Source organism: Pelobates fuscus, chromosome 3 (genome assembly GCF_036172605.1).
Source record: "Pelobates fuscus isolate aPelFus1 chromosome 3, aPelFus1.pri, whole genome shotgun sequence".
In the NCBI taxonomy this organism is placed as follows: domain Eukaryota; kingdom Metazoa; phylum Chordata; class Amphibia; order Anura; family Pelobatidae; genus Pelobates; species Pelobates fuscus.
This window is the reverse complement of record NC_086319.1, coordinates 414,361,219-414,383,307: the sequence shown is the minus strand read 5'-3', so window position 1 is coordinate 414,383,307 and position 22,089 is coordinate 414,361,219. Positions and strand designations below refer to the sequence as shown.

The 22,089-nt window shown below is 42.0% G+C and overlaps 1 protein-coding gene across 1 annotated transcript; it reads left to right on the top strand.

The window, feature by feature from the left end:
* The first annotated feature begins 3,509 nt into the window (after positions 1-3,509).
* On the top strand, positions 3,510-7,992 carry LOC134602049 (olfactory receptor 1E16-like). Its single transcript, XM_063446550.1, has 2 exons — positions 3,510-3,728; positions 7,060-7,992. Exons 1-2 carry the CDS (start codon positions 3,510-3,512, stop codon positions 7,990-7,992), a joined length of 1,152 nt encoding a protein of 383 aa, XP_063302620.1.
* Positions 7,993-22,089: the final 14,097 nt, after the last annotated feature.

The following is a 22,089-nucleotide window of genomic DNA, read 5'->3' as shown; positions in this document are numbered from 1 at the left end:
ATCAAATCTTCATTTATTTCGAAGACAGAGATCGACGTTTCAGCTCCTCACAGGAGCTTTCATCAGGACACCATGATGGTGAGGGTGTCCTGATGAACGTTCCTGTGAGGAGCTGAAACGTCGATCTCTGTCTTCGAAATAAATGAAGATTTGATGTGCTGTCAATCCTTGAGTGCTGGTATTTTTGTATCCTGTATTATTTAGCCACCAGAGCACCAGGTAATTTTTCCCATTATTTAAGTTGGAGTGCAGGGGCTCTCTGGATTTATATATATATATATAGTGTAGATTTGATTAGCCGTATTAGTCCAGTGGACAAGATGCCAAAATACCAGAGTATTTCAGTATGCGATGATACCTTTTTTATTGGACTAACATAATATGTCATAATAAAATGTATTGCTTAAGATCTGAGGAAGATAGGGAATTCTCGAAAGCTTATCTTTGAAATATTATGTTAGTCCAATAAAAAAGGTATCAATGCATACTGCAATACTCTGGTATTTTGGCATCTTATATATATATAAAAAAAAGGTATCATTGCATACTGAGATACTCTGGTATTATGGCATCTTATATGAATAATATGTCAAAATACCAGAATATTACAGTATGCAATTATACCTTTTTTATTGGACTAACGCATTTTTTCAAAGATAAACTTTCAAGAGTTCCCTCTCTTCCTCAGGTCTGAAGTAATACAAATCAATAAGGGATCATATTCGTGCACATCTGCAAATGTTGTGTACATGATACAGTGTACAGTGTGTGACAAAGGTTGTTACATTGGAATAACTGGCCTTAAGCTGCATCTCAGAATGAAACTACCCAGACACTCAATCAAGAACCACAAGGAAAACAGATATGGTACCCCTGTTGGTCATCACTTCACCCAGACTGGTCACTCCATCCAAAACCTCAGGATTAAAGTTCTTAAAGGGAATTTCAAATACTCTCATGAACGAAAGACATTTGAGATGAAAATGATCACACATTTAAACACCAGACATGAAGGACTTAATGTATACTCTGGCTTTCTCACACACTACCAAAACCTTTTATAAACACACATCTTAATGCCTTACATAGTTCTTTTTTCTCATTTCACCTTTATTGGATCAAGTTATATACATACATATATGCAGTTATATACATGCAGGCCCAGCTCTGCTGTTTTCTTGTTTTTTTTCTTTTTTTTTCTTTTTAACTAGCTTATTGACTCTTCTCTGTTTATTTTCTTTTTCTGGCTATTCTCAGCCAACATTTCACTTTCAGGCACATGCTCTGACACCCCACTCACCTCTCCTCCCTCCCCTTCTCTAACATCAGTTGTTTTAAGTGTTGAACTCTATCAGATTGATCTGTATTGCTTCAGACCTGAAGAAGAGAGGGAACTCTTGAAAGCTTGCCTTTGAAATATTATGTTAGTTCAATAAAAAAGGTATCATTGCATACTGCAATACTCTGGTATTTTGGCATCCTGTCTACTGGACTAACACGGCTGAAATATATATATATATTTGTATGTATGGATGTATGTATATAGGCATAGCCTGTAATTGTGGGAGGGGTTACCCGGCTATAAAAAAATCAGGCCCCCTCCAAGACAGAACCATCACCGCTAGGTTCATTCAGAACCTTTGACTTCCGGTTCCGGTTCACTCACCTCAGCTTCGTTCCCACACTGGTTCCTGCAGACAGCTCAGTTGGAACACTTACCTCGTAGATCCAGTGCCTCGAACTGCTACCTACCTTGTCCAGCCGCTACTCCCAGCTGCACACTCCACTCTGCTCTCCATTTCTGTCGGAGCCTGCCAGAAATAGTTCCTGCATGATCCACAAAGTGAGTTTTGCCAGTAAGGTTCATACTAACGCTCCATTCGGCTGCCACACCTCTCACATTTTTCGCGAACACTCTTTTGGTTCCTTGTTCGTCCCTTTCCATGTCAATTCTTTGTTTTACATTGCAGTTCATTCGCATAAAAAATCTACCAAACAAGGCTCCATATTGCTCACATACGACACCTAGCAGCCAAACTTACTCATGGCAGTGTCACTAATACAATTTTCTTGTACTATTCTGTTCTTCTATATTCCCTTGGTTAGTTAGGAGTATTATAGTCGAATCATGAGGATTATATGCTAGGCTATTGTTTTGTGAATACGCCAAGTAACGTTTAACTGTCTTACGTATAAGAATTTGTTAATCTTTTGTTGTATCAATAGTCTATTATTTTAGTATATCTATTATGTTACAGTACTCAGTTTTCCTGTCTTATGTACTTTGCTTACCATTAACTTCGACTGCATTCAGGCCACCATTACCCATTAGGCTTGAATATCTTTCCCATTCACTGGGTAAGTATGATTTATGTTTCTCTAGCTAATCTTTTTATTCTTGTATTTATACCCCTAGTGTCATCTTCTCCTTGTAATTTCCACGTACTACTACTATCCGTAACCTGATATGTTCATATACGCAAATACCACTTCCTACTACAAAGGCTATTCAATGGCCACATATATCCTATTATCCTACAAATAGCAAGCCCCGCCACCCTTCCTCTATTCTGCGACAAGCACCAAGTAAATTGGATATCTTGGGTATTATTTCTAGCACACCCAGGGATATTCCTTTGCTTTTGCCTTATATCCTTCACGCATATATATCACACTTGGGAGCCACCATATGTTTCCTTATGGTTGTTCATAATCTAGTTTAGGTTATTGATATTGTTTCTACTCCCTCCCCAGAACATTGGGGAATTCTTTGGATTATTGCTCCACTCACGTTCCAGGTATATCTAGTGTTACGATATTTTGGCATTCCATACTTACTATATTGATAACTATAGCTTTATCCTTAGATAACTACTACCAGCAACTCCCGCCGAATCACAGTCATCATTACACAGGTGAGTTTTACTCACAATAGGGGGGGGTAGAATTAGGCCCAAATGCAACCTAACCTTACATATTTAAATTTTAGATTCTCAAGCATTCATCCCTTTCTGAACAGAATCTATCTATTTTCATAAGGCTAGGTACATCTCAATCGTACATCCTACTCCCATCCCGTTATAGGCTATGGTTTGGTCAACTGGCTGTTTGTTACTCGCAATTGGTCCCTAGTCTGGTTATAAAAAACAAATAATCTACTGCCGTGAGGCCAACACCCATCCTCATTGGAGGTGTACACCCCTCACCCAACGCATAGTTATAGCCTCATATTAATCACTGTCGGTTATTAGTCAGTGCCTCACCATGTCACACCCACATATATTTGGTCTTGTTACTGTCACCGAGAGGCATTTAACAAAATATTTATGACCCCCAGCCCACTTGGCCCTCCTCATAGTTAGAACCTCTATCGCCACTTGGCACTAGGCAGGCTTCATCGTCATGGTACGACAAGATAATTGTTCTCCTTAGGCTTAGCTAGAGCTAGTTGACACAGGCACTCATGCATAACAAAAATCCTCCTATTTACTTATGTCTATATTCTTAGTATGCTGCAAGTCCCAGAACAAGAGGAGGATCTCGCTTTACCCACCCCGGTTGGTCCAAGCACCCCTTCTGAGAATCTGGAAGCACCCAGCCCGTATTCCATATGTTCATGGACTATCCCTAGACTTGCAGCTGAGTTACGATGCATGGGGGTCCCATTCCTGACTACAGCTCGCAAAGCCAAACTCTATTTATCACCAACACCTGTACTCCCCAGCCAGGTGTAGTCCCTCCACCCGACAACTATAGGGAAATCAAGGGTTTAATGTCGTCCCTTCTTGATTCCATTAACACTATCAGTGTTAGGCTCGAGAAACTGGGATCCCCTCAACCATTGACAGCCGTCCCTTCCTTAGAGGTTCCCAACTCAAGCTCCCGCTCATAGTAACGACACCACCACAAACCCAATACCTAGCACTTCCACTCCCATATTCACGCCCGCCCACTTTGTGCCCCTGACCATTCGCAAAGATATCCTGGAAGGCCAGGACATAAACTTGTTCTCATTGCTTGTAACCTCTCAGGATGTGGTTGAGAACAAAGCAAGCTTGGGCAGGATTAAATTCTGAATTATTACTGATTGAATATTTAAATACTCTGCTGCAAGAAGATTACAACAAGATCACTGAAAAAAAGTTCAAATTGTTCCATGAAAAAACGTTTTAGTACCCGGCTTTAAACAGGAGAAACATATGTGACTGAAACGGCATGATGGCATTCCAATGATTCTTTGTTTAAACATTCCAGAGTTACTATGCAAAGGCAGAGGTGAGCAGGAGGAAAACATTCGAACATAGTTACTATGACTAGTACTGGAGGAAGAATTTAAAGATAATTAATTGAGAAGAGAAATCTGAGTCCTTTTTCTCCATAATTATTTATGAAGAATTAATTTATGACGATTTGCAATAATGAAATTGCATTTGTGGAGGATTCTCAAAGAATAGCTACATACTCCAAAAAGTATTCTTTCATCTGATAATGTGCATATCTGTGGAAACCAAAATACTTCAATGGGTATGTGTATTTTGTTACACATCGGTAGAAATTGCTCTTATGTATATTGTTTTTGTTAAACAAATTGTATTAACTATTTAGTTAATTATGAGTTAGCTGTAAAAGATTGCTGCCAAATGTAACAGAGATCTGTCTGTAAAAAGAAAAAAAAATGGGTCGCAAGAGTATACTGAGAACGGGCAGCAGCTGAAATAGCCTGCCCTTCGGTGGGTCCCCGCTCAGATCTCAAGCTGTTTTTTGCTCATCTTGTGCCATTACAGAGAGAACATCTCTGAAACATATCAGACTGGTCCCACCCATACGGGCAGTCCAGATCCGAAATGCCAGCAAGTTCTCTCTGCACGAGAGATACAGCAACCCCAGACGATCGTTTCAGCCTTGTTAGGCATCATCAGTGAGGCATAGCTGATATCTCCCTAGGCACCGTGAGCAAGGGGTCCACGTCTGTATTATCCCTTTAAACTTGTGGAGAGCAAAAAAAAATGGGTCGCAAGAGTATACTGAGAACGGGCAGCAGCTGAAATAGCCTGCCCTTTGGTGGGTCCCCGCTCAGATCTCAAGCTGTTTTTTGCTCATCTTGTGCAATTACAGAGAGAACATCTCTGAAACATATCAGACTGGTCCCACCCATATGGGCAGTCCAGATCCAAAATGCCAGCAAGTTCTCTCTGCACGAGTTCTGAGCGGGGACCCACCGAAGGGCAGGCTATTTCAGCTGCTGTCCGCTCTCAGAATACTCTTGCGACCCGTTTTTTGCTGTCTGTAAAAAGGTTAATCCTGAAAATACTTGAGATAATTGCGTATTGAAATGGTTAGACAGATTAAGTGATATTGAGCAAAGCAATGTGTTTAAAAAGGAAAGTCAAAAAGTTGCATTACTGGCAAGGGGCTTTCTGAAAACGAATGATTCTATGAATGAATGGTGAACACTTAAAAAGACCAGTAATTGTTATGTCTGTAATACATCGAAACAAAAAAAAAAATGGGTTGTTAAAAACAATTGAAAAATATATGTGTTGTTGCAAGGTCTAGTTATTTACCTAGCCCCCCTACCTAAACTGTAAAATCTCCTCAAACATTGTTAAAAGAAGGAAAGCTCTCTTTTGAAAGATTATTCACTCAGAATAGTGATGGCACCTACTTTTTAACCCAGGGAAAGAGGTGGCAGTCATGTTTTTATAATATATATGTATATATATATATATTTTTTTTTTTATAATTAATATATAAAATAAAGATTAATTACAATATCGTGCTTGGTTTACATTCTCATCAAACATAGTAATGATATCTATTTCCTTTATTTTTGTTCTTTCTTCCATTATTGAACATTGCAATCTTGCCAATACAATATGTATACGTTTTAAACTCTAGCATCAATGCATATTTAACCTTTGGCATATTGTTTCATTTAGATAACCTGCATCCATCTTTACTTTCCCAATGTTGAATTATAGCTACAACACAATTATATTAGAGCAGAAACAAACGAAAAGTAAAAAAAAATACAATACAAATAACAAACACCACGGGGCCGCAATATTGCAGTGATTGTGCCAATGTGGAGGTTTGATAATAATATAGTATATTTGGACTCCCATTACCCAATTACAAGTACATTTGTACAGCGTAGCTGGAGATGTCCTCTGGGGTTTGTTAGTATGTGTAAATTAGTTTACATTTTGTTATATCTCTCTTAAAAAAGGTTTGGGAAACAGAATTGATAATGTTCTGAATAAGTATATAACTTTTGGTAGTGCAATCATTTCATGAAGTTATTATGCCCCGAACAGGAAATGTCATACTTCCCCCACCTATCCAGTTCCCCGTGAACATGTTCCCATACTGCCCTTAAATTATATGTTCAACTTTGTCCATCTGGATATATCCTGATGGCCAAGCAGTGGATAGAATCCATCCTGCAATTAAATTTATATATATTTTTTTAACAAAGACATATTCAGATATGTTAAGGGCTAAATGCCTGGACGTTTAAATGATTATTTAATGTTAAGAAACTGCCCTATAAGTGATGTATGTATGTATGGTAAGTCACGTTTTAATATTAGATCTCTGCAAAAACAAAATGCAGTGCTTTACAGGGTGAATCACTAGCAGTCCTATCATAAAGGTGGATATTCACACAGAACAGCAGAATTTGGATGTAAGCCCAGGAAAAGAGGTAGCAGGGTTGGTAACCATTCTTAAGTTTCTATATTTCCTTCTGAATATAGTGTGTGCCCCATCAGTGCCAGGACTGAATTGGTTGGTACATTTCATTTAAATTAAAATGAAGCATCACACGAAGTAAAGATTAACACAAATTAAAGGTGTTTTCTACGTTTTCTTCAATGCTATAGTTTTGAGAAACTTTATGAATTCTCTTTAAAACATAAATATTATGTGTTTCTCAAATGCAATTCCACTGATTGCGTGATAGACTTCTTGTAATATGTTCTTTCAGATATGTTTCCATTAACTTTTCTGCAGTTTGTATTAATGTGTTTTTTTTTTTTTTGTTTTGTTTTTTTTAAGTGGGAGCATCCCAATAACAGAACCATCATCAAGGAATTCAGGATTCTAGGATTTGAGAACATTCACAACATTAAAATTATGCTATTTCTTCTGTTTCTAGTCAGCTATATTGTGACTTTATCTGCAAATTCTATGATTATCTCATTGGTGGTAACATCTCCATACATCTCCTCTCCCATGTACTTCTTCCTCAGCCACTTGTCTATTACTGACATTCTACTCACCACAACCATTGTTCCTGGAATGCTTCACATTACATTAATGGAAGGAATCACCATGTCTCTTGCTGGCTGCTTCATCCAATTCTACTTTGTTTCTATATTTGCTGCTGCTGAATGTTTACTGCTCACGGTAATGTCATATGATCGATATTTGGCCATCTGTAATCCACTACGTTATGCCTCCATTATGGACCTTACATTGTGTATTTATCTTGGAATTTTATCTTGGGCATTAGGAATACTAGTTGCTTTGCCTCATGTTCTCATCTTAAGCCAAATGACATTTTGTGGTTCCAATATAATTGACCATTTCTTCTGTGATCTGGTTCCAATTCTTAATCTATCTTGTACTAAGGATATGGCTAATGAAATAGTAACAATTGTCCTCTCCACCTTGCTTACACTTTTCCCATTTGCTTTTATTACTATGACTTACATCAGTATATTTCTTACCATCCTCCAGATCTCCACCATCAATGAGAGACAGAAAGCCTTCTCCACCTGCAGTTCCCACCTGACTGTGGTGTGTTTATATTATGGGACATTAGTATGTAATTACTTGGTTCCATCTAATAAAGAATACTTGGGTCTACAAAAGCTGGTGTCAATGCTTTACACTATAGTTACCCCATTACTAAACCCTATTATTTACAGTCTGAGAAATAAGCATATCAGAGGAGCAGTAATACAACTTTTCTTAAAGAGAAAGTAAATGTAACATTTCATAATTGTGCATCCAATCCAGATATATTTAATTGACTATATTTGTTAAGGATGTACTATTTTAACTCTATGGGATAAGTGGTGTGAGGCAGACTGTTTGTTAAGTTATATTACCCTGCTGTACTGTTGGTTAGAAACTGAAGCAATCTGTCAATTTATCTACCCATCTTAGAACACTAATTATACAGAAAAAAATCTTGATAATTACTGAAAAGTATGAAGAGTTGATGTTTAGTATTTTTCTGTTTCAAATTGAATAAAACAGATACCATTTCTTGTCTATATTAGTTTGCAGGACTTAGTCATCTATCTATATAGAGGTCCATCACTACGACCTGCATATCGTAGAAACAGGTCCGATATTGCAGATTCAAATGCTGTAAAATTAGTTTTCTATTAAAAACAGCTAAAGATTGGATTTGTTTTACATACCTTTGTTGTGTGTCAAGTCTTTCAATTTATTTTCCACAATTGAGTTTTTTTTTGATGATTGGGAAGCTACATCCAGTTGAATGGCTATATTGTTATTATTACCTGGGGTAGATTAACTAAATGGTTACATGAAGCCAACTTCCCTGTCTATGGTTAAAATTTAGCTGAGCTGCTCTACAGGTATAAGCCAGCTTCCTACACAGATCCAATTTTGATGTAGACATTCCGTATCTCTACTTAAATGCCCTCACTGAAAAGGATTGCTATTGAGATGTCAAGAACATATAGATTTTAATGAAATAATTTTAAAAAGTGATTGACTGTCATCCTTACTCTTTCATGATGCAGGTTTAATATGAAACATAGAGTGTGCAATGATATTGGCATTGTCTGTCTCTCCCTCTATCTGGGGCTCCTAGTACAAGCTACACCTTTCCCAAATGCCGGGTGTAGTATGGAGATAAGGTAGAGAGATATATCAGAGCAAAATGCTCATTCCAGTTGCCTACTAGGCATCTGCTCCAATTGCTGCTCCTTACTAATCACTCCTAGCCCTCATTTAAGGAGATTCGCCAAGCAGGTTTGTCTTTTACAGCACCATAAATGTGGAATAACCTGTTAGTAAACATAAAATGTGCTTGAGGTCCTGAAATTGTCTCCATTCATCTACCTTTAATCAAAAATTAACATCTTAAAGGAGCACTTTTGGCAAAATAACCACATCATTACAACCTCTCACTTTTCTCAGTGTGGCGTTACTTACCTGGTCCTCGAGCTGGTCAGGGAGCTCTGTCCTGGTAATGCATGCCGAATACCTGAGCAAGGAAGGGAACTCTGATGGGGCCATGTGCTGAATGCCATTTGCATTCACATGGCCTGCCCCTTAAAGTGCAGTCTGAGTGTGTTCTTAAAGGGGAAATGGAAGTATCTGGACTCTACTTGGTTCATGTCAGTCCAGGGCCCAATTTGAGCACATTTTAGGCTTACAGGCATGACATGGGCCAATTACATAATATCACTTAGTATTTAAACCTATCTAAGCCTATTTGCTTTGCATTATTGTGGTTTCTGTTCCCAGTACTCTTTAGTGCAGTCCTTGATTCATAGTGTTGTATTTCGGTATTGACCTTTGCTTTGTCTTAACTCTGAGTTTGTCTTTAGCCCTTGTTTGTCTTGTTTTCCTATTTGACTTTTACCATGCACCCAACTATGACAAATAAGTCAATGGGACCTGACGGAATACACCCAAAGCTATTAAAAGAGCTTAGTGGTGTACTAGCAAAACCATTAACAGATTTATTTAACCAATCATTGATGACAGGAGTAGTCCCAGAAGATTGGAAGTTGGCGAATGTTGTGCCCATTCACAAGAAAGGTAATAGGGAGGAGTCGGGCAACTATAGGCCAGTAAGTCTTACTTCAGTAGTGGGGAAAGTGATGGAAACCATGTTAAAGGATAGGATTGTTGAACATCTAAAATCACATGGATTTCAAGATCAGAGACAACATGGGTTTACTTCAGGGAGATCATGCCAAACTAATCTTATTGATTTTTTTGATTGGGTAACTAAAATTATAGATCAGGGTGGTGCAGTAGACATTGCTTACCTATATTTCAGTAAGGCTTTTGACACTGTTGCACATAGAAGGCTTATCAATAAACTGCAATCTTTAAGTTTGGATTCCAATATTGTTGAATGGGTAAGGCAGTGGCTGAGTGACAGGCAACAGAGGGTTGTAGTCAATGGAGTATATTCGAAGCTTGGGCTTGTCACCAGTGGGGTACCTCAGGGATCTGTGCTTGGACCCATTCTCTTTAATATTTTTATTAGTGATTGCAACGGCACCCCCAGGCATAAAAGGGATAAACCACCATTTAGTAGATCTTCCCCTTCCAGAGACACAGGCACAGCTACTGCAGAACACCAAACTCCCAAACTGGATACAAAATAGCACTCCAACTCTCGAACTGGAACCTCACGAATAGCTGCTAGCAGACAAACAGGAAAAGCAGACAATCAGCTTACACTCCTGGCAATCAGTCTCAGTATACAGTAAACAGCATACAGTAAATCCCCCCTAAAGACAAGACAGAGCTCCGTGTTGAGGGTCAAGCAGTGGTCTGTTTAATGGCACCAAAAGAACCTTCTTTTATGACAGTTTCCCTTAGGTAGGAGCACCCACAGGGTGTTACAAAATAACCAATCATACTGCTATTTGTATCTGGCCCTTTAAATGGAAAATTGCCCTGCTTCCCTGGATTGTGGAGAAGCCTATTTGCCAGCCTCCTTCCTCATGACTATGGCCCCTGGAAGATTGTGCCCCTGAAAACGTATTAACTTTTATTGGGTGTGTATGGCCCTTTAAGAACCATCTGGGGGACATATTGTGACTTTGTTGAACAATGCCCTTTTAAGACTATGTCCCCAGACCTGCAAAATAACTTGTCCCTGGCTTTCTCCCTCTTGGTTCAGTAAATAGGGCTTACTGAACCAAGTACCACACAGGCAGACCACCCAGAAGTTAAAGTGTGCAGGCAATTTACCTCCCAGGCTGTGAGGTTACTGCAGGTTAATTGCCGACCGCTGGGTGGCCGCCATTCGACAGTCGAACACGTGGCGGCGGCCATCTTTGTTCATTCGAACGCAGTCAGCGGTGTATGCTAAAGATTCTGTGGAACTAAAATCGGATGCACAAATACACGAACACAGCTGACCCTTACCTTCTTCCATACTGAACTTGCAGCTCCAGAGACTCGAAGATGGGACTTAGTCGTTTTTCTGCATGAAATTGACAGACCGCACAGCCCAAAGCTATGGAACTGTTTTGGGCAGGAAATTGTGCTTGCGGTCGGTCATAAAGGACTTCCACTTAACTTTTGATCCGCTGGAGGGATTTGTATGATTGTATGATTTTTGAAAGTGTTTATGTTTGATGTATGCTGAGTCTAAATATGTAACTTTTATGGAGATTGAATGTATGGTTTTAAAGTTACAGTGTATGTGTAAAAACTGTATTTTTACTGTCTGTAATAATTATGTTAACTGCTTATCTGAGGGGAGGGGATGTGTGGGTTGTACTGTTATTTGATTGGTTATTTTATGCCTCCCCCTGGGTGTGTTCTGTATGTGCACAACCGTTATAAAAAACCAGGCTGGGTGTTCCAGCACCTCAGACCTCTTCTGATCCTCTAACTTGCAGCCTTGACTCATGTTTGTAGGGGACAGCTATAATCACTACAGGGATAGCTTTGCTCTTCATACTCCCTTAGCTACTGAGCTCTTGTAAGAGCTCTTGTTCCTGATCCTGCTTCGCTCTACAGAAGGAAGAGGTTCACCTACTGGAGCCTGGTCGTAGGTCCAGGGCACAGAGCAGATGGTGAGATACCAGCCCAGCAGCGGTGGTTCATAGAGTCTGCAGTACTTATGGTGGCTACGCAGTAGTTATGGTGTCTACGGTGCTGATGATCCTTTGGTGAGCGCTAGGAGCATCCTTTCTACGGTCCAACTTCCAGCCAGCCTGGAGGCAACCGTAACAACGTACATTACAGAAGACACTCCCAACATTTACACACAAAATCCTCCCCTCTGCCTGTGATACAATTATGTTACACAATGGTTTAACATAATTATCACAGGCAGTAAAAATACAGTTTTTCCACATACCCTGTAACTTTAGAACCATACATCCAATCTCCAATCACATATTTAAACTCAGCATACTTTAAACATAAACACTCTTGAAAATCATACCATTCCTTCCAGTGGATAAAAAGATAGCCGGAAGTCCTTTATGACCGACCGCAAGCACATTTTCCTGCCCAAAACAGTTCCATAGATTTGGGCTGTGCGGTCGGTCAATTTCCTGCAGAAAAACGGCTAAGTCTCCTTCGAAGGCACGAACAGGTCCGTTCGTGCAAATAGCACATTACAACAGGATGTTCGAATTGTCGAACGTACTTCGACTTTAACCGAAGTGTCAAAGTGGAGGCGACGTTAAGGGTCAGCTGTGTTCGTGTATTTGCATAGCCGATTTTAGTTCCACAGATTCTTTAGCATACACCACCGACCGCGTTCGACTAAATTGCCAAACCTTCCCCAACAGTATTTACAGGACCTCCAGGCTAGCAGGAGGTTGGATCGTTTGGATGTCCTGGTTCCCAAACACAAAGAGTCAAACGGAGCTGCAAGCAGTAGAGACCTGTAAGTGTAGAATCTCCCACTAGCTATAGCTCAGCTTTCCCCACAAAACGAGTCGAGGCTGCTATTTGAGGGTCAAAATAAGAACTGGCTTTACTGACACAGTACAGCGTTATTTATGCAGACATTCTCGGTCCAGGGACAACCCCCTCTGGACCGAGTGGCATGTCGGGACAAAACATACAATCAGCCAATGACAATATACTGTGTCCTTTGAAATAAGTCCCCGCCCTTCTTGGGGATAATGAATCCAACGGCTGGAATGCCTCGATTATCCCCAAGGGCCCAAAATCCCACGTGGAATAACTATAATAGAAAACAGTATAAAATGTACAATTATATCATTTCACTAGGAATCCCTCACATTCCACCCATCATTAGGTAGCTCGGTTCCAAGCGCATCATCCATGCGAATAGCGCTCAGACCTCACGAATGGCACGTCCAGTCTCTTGCATACAAAGTCTTTCGTGTGTTTTTAGTCCCGAACACGAGGTGGCGGCCATGTTTTAAGCGATGACAATAGGCAGCGGTACCTCGGCGTGATCTTATGGAACTCTCCACGGCCAGACTGATATACGAACCCCCGCTCTCTGCCTGGAAGTTATTACCGTTCGGGGTACGAATTGGGGACCGCCCGGGAGGGGTACTTAGCCTGCGGTTAACCACAACATTTCATCTCAATTAGCTTGTGGTTAACCGCAAACCGCAACTCCCTGGGTGATCAAGTGGCGGCACACATCTCCAGCTAGGTGGTCGGCCGTTCGGTACTTCCAGAGGTGACCGGGGTTAAGTGGTGGCACACGCCGAGAACTGGGGGGTCCGTCGTTAGTTTGCCGAACTTCGGTATCAATCCTTTCATGTGTTTTGTAGTTTTCCAGCAAAATGTCAGTAGTAGCAGCGATGAAACAGTAACAATGTAACAGTAATGTAACACTCTGGTATGGCCGAATACTGTTTTTAAAGGGCCCAATCTCCCAGGGCCATAGTCCATAGGCAACAGGCGGGCAACCAGGCTCTTCCAATGCAATGTGGCGAGATTGGTCTCGTCACAGTGATATTGCAGAAGGTCTTGATGGTAAGGTATGTCTTTTTGCTGATGATACTAAGATATGTAACAGGGTTGATGTTTCAGGAGGGATAAGCCAAATGGCTAATGATTTAGGTAAACTAGAAAAATGGTCAGAGTTGTGGCAACTGACATTTAATGTGAATAAGTGCAAGATAATGCATCTTGGACGTAAAAACACAAGGGCAGAGTACAGAATATTTGATAGAGTCCTAACCTCAACATGTGAGGAAAGGGATTTAGGGGTGATTATTTCTGATGACTTAAAGGTACTACTAAACTGGTTCATGGATTGCAGGATAAAACTTACCAGGAAAGGTTAAAGGATCTTAACATGTATAGCTTGGAGGAAAGATGAGACAGGGGGGATATGATAGAAACATTTAAATACATAATGGGAATCAACACAGTAAAGGAGGAGACTATATTAGAAAGAAGAAAAACTACCACAACAAGAGGACATTCTTAAATTAGAGGGGCAAAGGTTTAAAAATAATATCCGGAAGTATTACTTTACTTAGAGGGTAGTGGATGCATGGAATAGCCTTCCAGCTGAAGTGGTAGAGGTTAACACAGTAAAGGAGTTTAAGCATGCGTGGGATAGGCATAAGGCTATCCTAACTATAAGGCTATCCTAACTATCCAGGGACTAATGAAAGTATTTAGAAAATTGGGCAGACTAGATGGGCCGAATGGTTCTTATCTGCCGTCACATTCTATGTTTCTATGTTTCTATGTCTGTGTGTGTGACTGCCTGTGACTGTGTGTGTCTGTGTGTGTCTGACTGTCTGCCTGTTACTGTGTTTGTGACTGTCTGCCAATAACTGCATGTGTGGCTGTGTGTGTGTGTGACTGCCTGCCTATGAGTGTGTGTGTTACTGTCTGCCTGTAACTGTATCTGTGTGACTGTCTGTAACTGTCTGTGTGTGTATGTGACTGCCTATGACTGTGTGATTACCTGCAACTGTATGTGTGTCACTGTCTGCCTGTGACTATGTGTGTGTGACTGCCTGTGATGGTGTGTGTGACTGTTTGCCTGTTACTCTGTGACTATCTGCCTGTGACTGTGTGAGTCTGCCTGTGACTGGTTTGTGTGTGACTGTCTGCCTGTAATTATGTGTGTGATGGTCTGCCTAAGACAGTGTGAGGCTGCCTGTAATTGTGTGTGTGTGTGTGTGTGTGTGATTTTCTACCTGTAACTGTGTGCAGGTGACTGTATGCAAGTGACTTATAATATATAGTGGGTATAATTGTGTGCATCCACCTGTGGGACTGCGTGCATGTGACACTGCAAAAATATACATCTGCACTCACACATGGCACTACATGCATTTTTATTTTTTTATCTGAATTCAATACCAATCACAAATATCACACACAGTCAATACACACATATATCACACACAGTAAATACGCTCTTAACATATATGACACACAGAGGCAGAGGTACAGACCAGATTTCCAACACACTGGACTAGCGGAGATCAGCATGCCCTCCTCCCTTCAATGTAACAATTAATTATTAATGTAATAAAGCCCCCTTTACACACACTGCACCCCTATATTCACACTATATGTGACCATGTAGGCACGCTATAAATATTTTACTCATAAGTCGCCTAAAGGACTAAGGCCGGTCCTGACTGTAACAGTGCTCTTTGTTTACTCAGCCCTTAAAGAGGCAAGCCAGCATTATTGGCAGTTAGTTTTACATGCATTCAGTCCAGAACAACAGACCCACCTTGTTCCTTTATTTACTTGGAGACACTTCATGCTGAACATACAATGGAGTCAGAGATTTAGATAATGTTCGCTGTTTCTTAAACAGAACAAAGGTTTTATAATAACACAGATATAGACAAAATAGGAGAGCGCCGATCTTAAAAGTAAATAAAACTAAATATCAATAAGAATGTGAGTAAATTCAGCAGCTATACACATATAAAGATCCTTAAAAACTTTACACATAATATATCAACAAAAATAAAGTGTCAGCGCTATACTTGAAAACCTAATTTAGGTGATCACTCTCAATCTGAAGTAAAACACTTATAAATGAGGACTCCTGGAAATACTTCCAAGTGCAATAAAATAAAATACAATAAAACAGACCAGCATAAGTGTAGTACTCAAATAATCATGAAAAGTCTTGCTATAGGGTCCAATAAATCTTGGGTGATGATCTTTTACAGGGTTAAGATTAGTCTTGCAGCTATGTCACAGCATCTGTAGGTACATTGTTGCACTGTGGGCTTTTAACCTTGAAATGATACAAAAAGACCTATCATAGCGTAATACTGCAACTTAATCAAGTTAACATACAAAACCCTTCCCCCAAATTAAAAACCCTTACATCACAAGTTGTGGTACTCGTTTCCAAGACACCACGATATAAACTTTAAATTACACAGAGGCTTGGCAGCCGTTACCATCAGCGCACACTCCCACCCGATCTCAGCGCTGATAAAATGAATATTCAAACGGAGAGGAGGCTGTGACTGGCAAACAATGCTGACAGTTAGACGTGCATCCACCTCTGGCAGCAGGAAGCTGTTCACACTTCGACGCGTTTCGCCCACAATACCAGGCTTTCTCAAGATCATTGTTTGCCAGCCACAGCCTCCTCTCCGTTTGAATATGCATTTAGTAGTCTTACTAAGAAATAAGCATAGTGGTAGACAAGCATGCATGTGTACAGATGCCATTTTAAACAATGTTTTTGGGAATCAGGTAATTCATAAGCTCCTTTCTGGGAAACCATGGCTTTCCATTGTTTGCAGGCAGTCAGGCATTATTATGTCCATCAAAGGACCTACTTGCTGTCCCTTTTGGAAAGGTAACTTGAGTCATTGTCCCTTCCAGAATATCTTTCAACTATAGTATCAGTATTCAGAGTCATGTCCACTCTGACTTTTTGGCTCTTTTTGCAGTGATGAATACTCTCTTTATCTATAATACCCCAATGGTATGCATGTTTGCGTCTGTGCAAATACTTATCCTTTGCCTTTCTCCAAGATGTTGTGTTAGCGCAACCAAATCTGCTCCATATGCTGACAATTTGGGAGATATAAGCTGTGATATAGAACAGAGAATAATCTCCTGTAAAAGAATAATACAGCCACTCAAAAACATCAAGGAGACAGACACAGCCGAAAATGCTTACTTGGTATGATGTCGTTGCTTGTAAGAAAAAAATCTTGGTGCTTTCATCCTGGTGCTGGACTGATCAAATATATATTTGAAAAAAGTCCCTGGTGGACTGTAATGTCGACACTATGTAATCAACTTTTGAATCTTGAAAAAATGGCACATAGTGATGTCCCGAACGGTTCGCTGGCGAATAGTTCCTGGCGAACATAGCTTGTTCGCGTTCGCCACGGATGGCGAACATATGCGATGTTCGTCTGCCCCCTATTCATCATCAGTGAGGAAACGTTGACCCTGTACCTCACAGTCAGCAGACACATTCCAGCCAATCAGCAGCAGACCCTCCCTCCCATACCCTCCCACCTCCTGGACAGCATCCATTTTAGATTAATTCTGAAGCTGCATTCTTAGTGAGAGGAGGGACAGTGTGCTGCTGCTGATTTAATAGGGAAATTGATAGCTAGGCTAGTGTATTCAGTGTCCACTACAGTCCTGAAGGACTCATCTGATCTCTGCTGTAAGGACAGCACCCCAAAAAGCCCTTTCTAGAGCTAGAACATCAGTCTGCTTTTTTTTTTCCTGTGTAATCTAATTGCAGTTGCCTGCCTGCCTGCCAGCGTGTGCTTGCATTTAACAAAAAAATAACTTTTTTGACTGTAATATAATAGCACTCAGTTTCCTTCACATGTGTGCATTTCAGGTCCTGCCAGGGCACAGTGTCACACCAGTGCAACTCATATCTGGTGTAACAGTAGTGTACATTTAAAAAAATAAATAAATTTGACTGTAATAGATTGAATAGCAGTTAGTTGTCTGCCAGCGTGTGTGTCAGGCTCACAGCGTATACTGTGCCCACTTGCCCAGTGCCACCACTCATATCTGGTGTCACAATAGCTTGCATTTAACAAAAAAAACAACTTTTTGGACTGTAATATAATAGCAGTCAGTTTCCTTCACACGTGTGCATTATAGGTCCTGCCAGGGCACAGTGTCACACCAGTGCAACTCATATCTGGTGTAACAGTAGTGTACATTTAAAAAAATAAATACATTTGACTGTAATAGATTGAATAGCAGTTAGTTGTCTGCCAGCGTGTGTGTCAGGCTCACAGTGTATACTGTGCCCACTTGCCCAGTGCCACCACTCATATCTGGTGTCACAATAGCTTGCATTTAACAAAAAATAAACTTTTGGGACTGTAATATAATAGCAGTCAGTTTCCTTCACATGTGTGCATTTCAGGGCCTGCCAGGGCACAGTGTCACACCAATGCAACTCATATCTGGTGTAACAGTAGTGTACATTTAAAAAAATAAATACATTTTACTGTAATAGATTGAATAGCAGTTAGTTGTCTGCCAGCGTGTGTGTCAGGCTCACAGTGTTTACTGTGCCCACTTGCCCAGTGCCACCACTCATATCTGGTGTCACAATAGCTTGCATTTAACAAAAAACCACTTTTTGGACTGTAATATAATAGCAGTCAGTTTCCTTCACACGTGTGCGTTTCAGGGCCTGCCAGGGCACAGTGTCACACCAGTGCAACTCATATCTGGTGTAACAGTAGTGTACATTTAAAAAAATAAATACATTTGACTGTAATAGATTGAATAGCAGTTAGTTGTCTGCCAGCGTGTGTGTCAGGTGTACAGTGTATACTGTGCCCTCTTGCCCAGTGCCACCACTCATATCTGGTGTCACAATAGCTTGCATTTAACAAAAAAAAACTTTTTGGACTGTAATATAATAGCAGTCAGTTTCCTTCACACGTGTGCTTTTCAGGGCCTGCCAGGGCACAGTGTCACACCAATGCAACTCATATCTGGTGTAACAGTAGTGTACATTTAAAAAAAAAAAATACAATTTTGACCGTAATAGATTGAATAGCAGTTAGTTGTCTGCAAGCATGTGTGTCAGGCCTACAGCGTCTACTCTGCCAACTTCTGCCAGTGCACAGTGCCACTCATATCTGTTGTCACAGTAGCTTGCACGCATAGAACCACTAATCGAAAAAAAAATGACAGGCAGAGGCAGGCCACCCCGCAGGGGCCGTCGTGGTCGTGGTACTCTGATTCCCTTTGGCCCTAGAATAATCAGTGGCCACGTACCCTGAACTCGAAAAGTTTTGAGGACATAGTTGACTGGCTAACACAGGACACCCAATCTTCTACAGCTTCCGCTCGGAACCTTGACGCACCATCCTCCTCCAGCTTAGCTTTGGGCCCCTCTCAAGTTACCACTCGCGCGCCTGCCGCCACCACCAACACTAGCACCACAGCTGCTTCACTGGGTATGTAAGAGGAGTTATTTACACATCAGTTGGTAGAAATGAGTGATGCGCAAGCATTATCGCCAGAGGATATAGATAACAGGGATATGTCTCAGTCAGGCAGCATTACACACATGGACATACGGTGTGATGATGATGATGTTGTACCCGCTGCTGCTTCCTTTGCTGAGTTGTCAGATACAAGCGGTTGATGATGACAATGCGTCCGTGGATGTCACGTGGGTGCCCGCTAGAAGAGAAGAAGAACAGGGGGAAAGTTCAGATGGGGAGACAGAGAGGAGGAGGAGGAGACGAGTTGGAAGCAGGGGGAGGTCATCGCAAGGAGCTAATGGCACAGTCAGACAGCATGCATCGCCACCCGGGGTCAGCCAGACAGCACGCCAATCAACGCCTGCTGTTGCCACCACCAGAATGCCGTCATTGCAGAGCTCAGCATAGTGGCATTTTTTTTGTGTGTCTGCCTCTGACAACAGCGATGCCATTTGCAACCTGTGCCAAAATAAACTGTGTCGTGGGAAGTCCAACACCCACCTAGGTACAAGTGCTTTGCGAAGGCACATGATCGCACATCACAAACGCCTATAGGATCAACACATGAGTACAAGCAGCACACAAACTCAAAGCCGCCATCCTCCTCCTGGTCCAGCATCTTCAGCCACGTCAACCACTGCTGTCCTCCTTGCCCCCTCTCAACCATCCACCACTCCGTCTCTCGCCTTTAGCAGTTCCTGCTCATCTGCCCACAGTCAGGTGTCTGTCAAGGACATGTTTGAGCATAAGAAGCCAATGTCACAAAGTCACCCCCTTGCCCGGCGTCTGACAGCTGGCTCTACTGAACTCTTAGCCCGCCAGCTTTTACCATACAAGCTGGTGGAGTCTGAGGCGTTCAAAAAATTTGTAGCAATTGGGACACCACAGTGGAAGGTACCCGACTGAAATTTCTTTGCACAAAAGGCAATCCCCAACCTGTACTCGATTGTGCAAAAGGAAGTAATGGCATGTCTGGCACACAGTGTTGGGGCAAGGGTCCATTTGACCACTGATACCTGGTCTGCAAAGCATGGTCAAGGCAGGTATATCACCTACACTGCGCATTGGGTAAACCTGCTGACGGCTGCCAAGCATGGAATACGTGGCTCTGCAGAGGAGTTGGTGACACCGCCACGACTTGCAGGCAGGCCTGCTGCCACCTCCTCTACTCCTCCTACTCCATCCTCTTTCATAACCTCCTCGGCTGAGTCCTCTTCTGCTGCTGCATCTTGCTCCACATCAACGGCACCCCCCCAGCTCCCCAGGTATTATTCCACATCCTGGATACGGCAGTGTCACGCCGTCTTGGGGTTGACTTGCCTGAAAGCAGAGAGTCACACCGGACCAGCACTCCTGTCCGCCCTGAATGCACAGGTGGATCAGTGGCTTAATCCGCACCAACTGGAGATCGGCAAAGTGGTTTGTGAAAACAGAAGAAATTTGTTAGCGGCATTGAACTTGGGCAAGTTGACACATGTGCCGTGCATGGCACATGTGTGTAATCTGATCGTACAACGCTTTGTGCTTAAGTACCCAGGCTTACAGGACATCCTGAAGCAGGCCAGGATCGGCTTGGGGATGTCCGGAGGAGTACTCACAGATCACTGTTCAAGGTCTGTTTGTCTGGATAACCCGTCAGCATTGCCATTTTGCTTCCCAGGGTGATAGTGAATTGTATAGTCAAAAGCCTGTAGCGCCAAACGCCATTTCAGGTGTTCCTACACGGGCATGGCGCACTTTTCAGATATCCAGCGGAGAAACAACATGCCAGTGAGGCGCTTGATTTGCGACAGCCCGACACGTTGGAATTCAACACTCCTAATGTACGACCGCCTGCTCCAACAAGAAAAAGCCGTTAATGACTATTTGTATGACCGGGGTGCTAGGACAGCCTCTGCGGAGCTGGGAATTTTTTTTGCCACGTTACTGGATGCTCATGCGCAATGCCTGTAGGCTCATGCGTCCTTTTGAGGAGGTATCAAACCTAGTCAGTCGCACCGAAGGCACCATCAGCGACATCATACCATTTGTTTTCTTCCTGGAGCGTGCCCTGCGAAGAGTGCTGGATCAGGCCGTAGATGAGCGTGAAGAGGAAGAGTTGTGGTCACCATTACCACCAGAAACAGCCTTATCAGCATCACTTGCTGGACCTGCGGCAACGCTGGAAGAGGATTGTGAGGAATAGGAGTCAGAGGAGGAATGTGGCTTTGAGGAGGAGGGGGAAGACCAACTAAAACAGGCATCCCGGGGTGCTCGTTGTCACCTATCTGGTACCCGTGGTGTTGTACGTGGCTGGGGGGAAGAACATACCTTCAGTGAGATCACTGAGGACGAGGAACAGGACATGAGTATCTCGGCATCCAACCTTGTGCAAATGGGGTCTTTCATGCTGTCATGCCTGTTGAGGGACCCTCATATAAAAAAGCTGAAGGAGAACGACCTGTACTGGGTGTCCACACTACTAGACCCTTGTATAAGCAGAAAGTGGCTGAAATGTTACCAAATTACTGCAAGTCGGAAAGGATGCAGCAGTTCCAAAATAAATTAAAAAGTATACTTTACACAGCGTATAAGGGTAATGTCACAGCACAACGGTAATCTAAGAGGGGAAGAGGTGCAAGTAATCCTCCTCCTCCCACGACCACGCCGGCAAGGACAGGACGCTTTACAGACATGTTTTTGATGGAGGACATGCAGAGCTTTTTAAGTCCTACGCATCGCCACAGCCCTTTGGGGTCCACCCTCAGAGAACGACTCGACCGACAGGTAGCAGACTACCTCGCCTTAACTGCAGATATCGACACTCTGAGGAGAGATGAACCCCTTGACTACTGGGTGTGCAGGCTTGACCTGTGGCCTGAGCTATCCCAATTTGCGATAGAACTTCTGGCCTGTCCCGCTTCAAGTGTCCTGTCAGAAA

Excerpts from the sequence above, each read along its gene's own strand:
- LOC134602049 (XM_063446550.1), top strand. The coding sequence starts at position 3,510 with ATGCTGCAAGTCCCAGAACAAGAGGAGGATCTCGCTTTACCCACCCCG. Across the intron at positions 3,729-7,059 it reads CACCTGTACTCCCCAGCCAG|TGGGAGCATCCCAATAACAG; the intron begins GTGTAGTCCCTC and ends GTTTTTTTTAAG.